Genomic DNA, 7231 nt, shown 5'->3' on the forward strand with positions numbered 1-7231 from the left:
TACATTAAGGATTAAGACCTATGAGAAAAGATTATTTGTTCCAACACATTTAAACCCAAAGAACTTCACCTGCTCACAGTCTGAACTTGCACATTTCATAGCAGGATCGAAAACAGTTAAGAAATCAAAGCAGATGGCTTCCTCTCTCACGAACAAGCAAGTCTCAAAACAATCAAGACCTAAAAATGAAATGCATGAGCTATTTTGACTAGCATACAAACTTAGATTACAATGATAAAGCTGACATTAATCAATTTAATCTACTTGTTAAAGTGCTTTGTCCTACACAAGAAGTACTGCACTGCGTTGGCTTCTGCAGGAGGAATGAAGGAACACAATCTTTGTTATTAATCCTCTGAAATTAAGATTAAATTATTTCTGTAGCCCATAATAAAGCTTTTGAGTTTAGAGTTTTAGCCAGTCCAGTGACATGCTAGGACAAAAGTCTTATTTCATGCCAGGGAAATGCATGTTCTGAATTTTCACTGAAGAAATCTGACTCTATTTCAGAAAAGGCCCATCATTTATTTTCCCAACAATAACCTTGAAAATTACATCCAGACTGATGGATTGGAGCTATTGATGGTTGATTTTCTCTCTGCTGTACAGCTATTTTACAAAGATCACATTTAGAGCTATGAAACTCTTTGAATATGGATCTTCTTATATCTTAAAAATATACAAAATCCTTCGGCAAATGACACCCAAGTACACATATATTCTTTGATTCCATCAGCAAGTGCTAATAATAGAAATTTTAAGAGAAATTGTTTTCAGTAATTGGGGTCTAGCTTGAGATAAACTCCATGTATTAAAGCAACACACTCACTTCAAATGCATTTTTGTAATTGCATTTGTAATTGGTCCTATTTTAGAAGGGTACGATTTAATCCAGTTCCATTGTTCTAGCCAACCGGCACACTATTTGCTTTTGCAGTTCAAACCTGAGCGTATGGTACGCCTTTATGGTGACTCTCAATATACTCCAAACTGCATCCTTGGGAATACTGTACTGCTCTCGATAGCAAAATACCATTCAGCTGTATGAAACCTCATTTTCTAAATAAAGAACACCATGGTTTTAAATGACACTGATTATTAAACTAAGGTTAGACTCCTATTGCTAAATTGAGTTGTAATTATAAAGAAGAATTAATAACCAAATTTAATGAAAATCCCATTATGATACAGCTTAGCAAATCAAAGCTGAAACTGCTGTAAGTAAAATGACAGATAGCCACAATATAAAGGCAATACTACGTTTGAATCCATTTCCTCAGCTTTCGGGGTGTCTCAGCAGAAAAGTTAACTCCAAAATGACATTGTCTCTCCCCTCACTAGCAAGCATAAACCCAGAGACAGACTCACAGAGAGGACAGGGTAACGAGGGAGGTTCCTGTCTGCCCTCAGGGCTGACTCCGACCTCAGTGGATCTCGCCCAGAAACTACATTCATGCTGGTGAGGCAGAATCAGGCCCTCCAATTTCAGGTCATCAACCCCACATGAGTCGGGCGGGCATAGAGGTCCAAGAGACTAACTCTTGGAAAAAGAGGAAAGTTATTCCAAGGTACGAAATTTGTAATTCCAGTGGGGTTTTCTTCTTCTGATCCATGTGGCACATAATAAACAGTTAAATTTTTTGGTTTTTGTATCTACTGGGATTAAAATCTGGTAAGAAATGAATTGCACACAAGATGAAACAATAGGAGTGTCTGATTTACCCCAAATTACACTTATTAGGAATATATTCATCTCTGAATACACATGAAGTCAAACAGGGAAAAGCTTTACTTTCAGTATCAAACACTGATGAAAGACTTGAATCCATCTCTTTTCTTCCCCATTTAGCCTAATCCTGTACAAGAACTGCAAGACTGGTTATACTTTAAGGATTTCTGAAACTTCAACAGAAAAATTCTCAATCGTAAGACAAGAGCCGGAAGGCAAATAGCTCTTTGTAAAACCATAGAGCTACCTCTCAAAAGTATGCAAGCAGGTTTAATGTTGACTGCGTTGCTGAGATATGCTAATGTAATATAGATCGTGCATGGAGTGGAGAAAATTATTTTGCATTCAGCTAAAGAATAAATATATACAATCCTCTCCAAAAATCAATGCATTGCTCCAACACCTGAAATCAAGCTGAAGGTAGATTTCCAATCACAAGCAAAATTTCCTGCTTATAACGTGCAAACCAATGTGTGCCAATAGTCAAATGTTTCAGCTCTGGTGTATTGTGTTCTGATGAGTAAGAATCTTGTACTATTCATGTTTTGCAATAATTTCAGCTCTCTCTGTCAGTAAGAGAGATTCTCTGAATAATGTATGTAGTGCAAAAGAAATGAACAGAGTTTAAATAAAATACGGAAATGGGAAGGGGAAAGAAAGAGGACTGTCTCCAAACTGATACAGATCAGAACAATTCTGCAAACTTACAACAGAGTCTATCTGCTTAAGCAACCTGTTTCATATGCATTCACGATTTAGAGCAAAAATACTAAAGTTCTGGGTTTGTTTAAAGAAAACAAAAATGTGTAAGATAACCATTGGAAGATAGATATTAAACTGAATATACAAAATGATTCCAGTTCCAAAAGTACTCCTGGGTGAACACTTGGCTTATGTTTTTATCTAGTGAAAAGAAAAAAATATTCATTTTTTTCCAATGTTGCAGTGAGTTACCTGCTAATATGCCATCCATAATCCGTTGAAATAGTCTGTTTACTGTCCCTAACACATGCAAGGGGCCAGGCCCTGAATCTTCACATGTAACCTCTGCAGCAAATGGAAACAGAAATAGAGGTAACTGGTCATGTCTCAGAGCTTTATGCTTGAACTCACACGAATATTCATTTCAGTCCAGCAGCTCTAAGGCTTTTGTACTATGTATTTGGGGACATGTGTGCTGAGTAATTTCTACACAAATAGCAAGATCCAAAGCCACTGTTTCACAGCGGTTCAGCAAAGAGTTATCATTTCATATTGCCATGAAATCACTTAATTCAGAGCTGATGGTGGGGGTTCTTTAATTAGGTTAGAAAATCTCACACATCTGCGCTTTAGAAGCCTCTGTCAAGCCAACAAATTCAATCACATGGAAGCCGGTGTCCTCCAGCTATCAGACAATTGATTTGTGCAGGATTCTGCTCATATTTAGCTTAAGGGACATGCAAAATGTTCATTCAGTTGTCAGTTTGCCTACGTTTCATTAGGAGAAGATTTGTTGTTTAAAAAATATTCTTCGGTATTAAAATGTTTAAAAAAAGAAGCAGCAGTCAGATTATTGGCACGAGACTGCAAAATGTGAAATAAACACAAACTTGGACTAATGCAAAAATACACGTTGGTTTAAGTGGGAAGTACAGACCTAAATAAGGCCTGTACGATTACGCCTATTTAATACAGACATGTACAGAATTATATGAGCATACACACACATAAACGCATACATTTACTTTCCCCCTCTTTCTCTGCCTCCCCCCATACTGTAAAGATTCATCATCTCTGAGTCATTTAACTCTTTGGAACTGAAACGGGGTTCAGTTAAAAAAAAAAGGGATGAGGTTATGAATCACTATTTCTATAAATGACAGTAAATATACGGGGACAGGTGTTCCTCAGTTAAAACAATGCAAGGTAAACATAACCTAAGGTAGTTGGAATGAGAAAGAAGAATCTTCTGCGAATAGTCTAAATGAGGAAAGTTTTGGGCAAACCCTTTTTGAATCTATGGTGTTAGTCTTACACAGAGAAGTGGTTCAATCTTTGACATTTTTAAATTTTTGCAAATCAGAATTAATTCACTAGTATTCGAACAGAAATACTGTGCAATGCCCTTAATCCAAAAAGTAACAATAGCTTTGGAAATTGTTTGGTAGAACTGGCTGCATAGGCAGAATCTAAAATAATTGACTTTACCTAAAATTACTGATTTCAATATACAAAAATTTTAGTCCCCTCCTCTTCCACTAAAAATGAAAGTTTAAAAAAGCTACTATGTCATTTGTCTTCATGGAATATATAATCAGTGCCTGCAAAAGTTGACATGCATTGTAACATTTTCTCAATGAACTACACCTGCATAGATCTGATTCCTTCCAGTTTCAAAGCACCTTATGAAATGTTTTCTCCTTATGGAATTTGATATTGATTTTCACGCTAAACACAACTAATACATTGCTTAATATAGAATTCACAGTTAATGGGACATCAATCTTTCCTGCATAAAATGAATGGAGCCATTTTGGCAGCTCAGAAGCTTTTCCTGTTAAATAAGGTGGCAAGGTCATCTGAAACTTGGAGTACCAAAGACTCGTATAAATAAATTTAGCAATCATTCAATGAATTATACATGAGAACTGCACAGTACATTGTATGTTTCCATATTAAAAAGTGCCACAGAGATGGCTGTGAGAAAGTGGAGAGAAACATGGTACATATTTTAAAGGCACGATGAACAGTAAGACCTTCTCCAGTGTGTTTCTATTTTAAACTTGCTCAGCAACGTTGCTTAGGGCATCCACTTCCAGAGGCAATTCACTCTTGAATGAAGAGGAGTGATTCGAAAACTTAAAGGCCACTGAGGAAAACCTACAGAATCCTGAAAAATGGACATCAAAGTAGTAATGCTACTACTGTCCTCAGCTTTTCCACGCTGTATCACGCTGTCTTACATAATAACATTAATTCCTTTTTATAAGCCTGACATACATGAAGATAAATAGAAATAATGCTTTGCTACTTTCAGAGATTAAGCAGTATCCAAGCATGTGTTTCAACCAAGGCTAAAGATCCTGAGGTGATCTAAATGTAGGAAGTTCAGCTAATTATACTCTGTTTTCAAAAAAAAAAAAAAAAAAAGAGTAAATGTTACCTCATTTGGTAAGGGCATATCTTTTTCTGTTTTCCTCTCATGGTATATGTGCATCTGTGTGTGTGCAGGGGGGTGTGTATAAAATATATAGCAGGAAGAGAATATTTGTTCCAGTTGAGGTGGTCTGTGAAATCAAGTAGATCAGATACTAACGTGATTTGGCACCAATGTATGGATGCATAGAGACATATCCACAGGATGTATGCATTACGAGATGATAAGAGACATTTACAACCTAGAATATAAGAGCAGGGCTGCCTCAAGTGACATCACCAGATCAACTGCAGCGTCAACCAACTCAGATATATTATCCTGCACACCACTGCTTCCCGATCGCCTTTCCAGCCATAAGAAAAGCATTTGTGAGCACAAATATTATCGTATATTTTCAAATACACGCAAGGCACGCCACACCCAAAAGCGAACAAGAGTAACTGGGGGGTTTACGGACCAATCGAGACATTCATAATTTTTCTTTACAACAACAAAATTCATCTCCATAGAAACCCAGGAAGCAAGAAACTACAGTAATAACACTAAAGTAAATGTCACATCAGGTTAGTCAGCAGAAGGCAGGAGAGGGGATTTTGCTCCAGTTAGAAACTAACAAGGATTGCTGCCCCTTTTGCTTTTCTGCAAAGGGTATCTATACTGAAGACAGACTTACTGATGTATTTCCAATGCAAGACAATAATGTGGTTTCCTGTTATTTCCAGTGCAATTTACTGGATGGTGGTCAGATCAATGGCATGTTTACTTACAGGCATTTGTTACAGCGAAGCTGTTAGCTGTTTCAATGTTGTCTACATGAGGAACCAAATTAAAAGGTGCTTCAGATGCATTGGGGCTGGTGTTATGAAGAAAAATTGCTAATCGAAAAGCAGTATATTCCTGATCTGTGTTCCTGATGAAGAGACCACCTACAAAAAACAGAAAAAAAGCAAAAAGCAAAGGAAGCAGGGTGAATTATTTGCAAGCTACTATCTTGTAACACCAAGCAACTGTCTCTCCCAAAGCTGCACAGTAAGGCAAGTCCTAAGACTTTAACGGATAAGGAACTAATCATATTCGTAATCACTACTGCTGCCTTTAAATCACTGTCCTCAATTGATTTTAACCTCCCTGATGCATTCACGCTTTTGACTTCTCAGTTTCCAGCCTTTCATACATAAATACCTAGATTTGTCATGATTACAGTGACCTTTGAAAGTGTTTAGCCTCCATCTCCCTGATACCGAACACACTGGTAAATCAGCTACTCAACAGCCTCTTACATTAAGTGGCGGGCTGATTAAGGGGAACGATGCTTTCTGGATTAAAAAAAAAAAAACAACCAACTCAGTGTAGGATAATCTGCACTGAACAGGAATATAATGAACTTCGCTCCTCTGCAGCCATGTGCAGGCAGGGAGCAGCTCAGCCTTATTAGCAGCATCTTTACAAGTCCACGAGAAATGATGCAGTGATGGAGCTGAGCTGGAAAGAATTCAGATAGCTGCGTCCCATCCGAAACACGTCCGAAAGGAGGGAAGCAGGAGGCAATGGGAAAGGGGTGAGGAAGGGGCACACGACTACATGGAGAGACCTACAAAATCCTAAACTTTCCAACTATGAGAAGGGAAAGAAGGGCAGCGTTGCCTTTTACCCCCCACCCCTGCCGGCTACCGCAACCTCCGGTGCACATAACTCGCCATCACTCTGGGAGCCAGGCAAAAGCGGGGGGTGCCCGAGCCCCTTCCTCCTCTACCGATCCTACATACCCCGGGGCTGGAATGAGTTCTGCAAAAGACAAGCCTCCTCCCTACCGCACGCGAAAGCACACATACATATATATGTATACACATACACACAGAGGCGTACATACACAAATACACGCGGATTTTTCGTGAAGGCAGGGAAATGGGATGAGTGGTGGAGGAGAAATCTGCAAACTGCCTTCAGAGCCTCCTTTCCAACTCACTTTGCAAAGGATTGACCCCCTGGACACACGCACACAGCCCAATGCAGCGCTTACCTATTTGCACACTGCTAGGAAAAGCTCCCATTGCTAGTCCCCAAAAGCCAGAAAACAACAAGACAAGCTGTCTGCAAATTATCCTCATCTTCTCTTTTGCCTCTCTGTCTCGCCTTCTCCCGCTCGCTCGCTAGATGCTGCTCAGAGAGGCATTGAGGACGAGGTGGCTACAAACAAAATCAAGAATTAAAAAAAAAAAAGAGGAAGGGGGAGAAAAAGAGAGGTTTCTTCCTTTCTTTTTCCTTTTTTTTCTGTTTTTTTTGTTTTGTTTTAGTATTTGTTTGCTATTCTCTCCCGCTCGCGCTCTGCCTCTCTCCCGGCTGCCGCTGCCGCTTCAGCACGC

The 7231-nt window shown here is 38.9% G+C and overlaps 1 protein-coding gene across 1 annotated transcript in view; it reads right to left on the reverse strand.

Annotated features, from left to right (window-relative positions):
• Nucleotides 1-6976, reverse strand: part of LOC103895114 (glutamate receptor 4-like) — a gene marked incomplete at its 3' end in the record, with an annotated part of 76141 nt that extends 69165 nt beyond the window's left edge. The window contains exons 1-2 of the mRNA XM_009274629.2: nt 6889-6976; nt 5636-5794 (exon numbers count right to left, since the gene is read on the reverse strand). Of these exons, the coding sequence (XP_009272904.1) occupies nt 5636-5794; nt 6889-6976 (247 nt within the window). The remainder of the gene's footprint in view (nt 1-5635; nt 5795-6888) is intronic.
• Between the last annotated feature and the right edge of the window lie 255 nt (nt 6977-7231).

This window comes from Aptenodytes forsteri, unplaced genomic scaffold, assembly GCF_000699145.1.
Source record: "Aptenodytes forsteri isolate BGI_AS27 unplaced genomic scaffold, ASM69914v1 Scaffold352, whole genome shotgun sequence".
Classification (NCBI taxonomy): Eukaryota; Metazoa; Chordata; class Aves; order Sphenisciformes; family Spheniscidae; genus Aptenodytes; species Aptenodytes forsteri.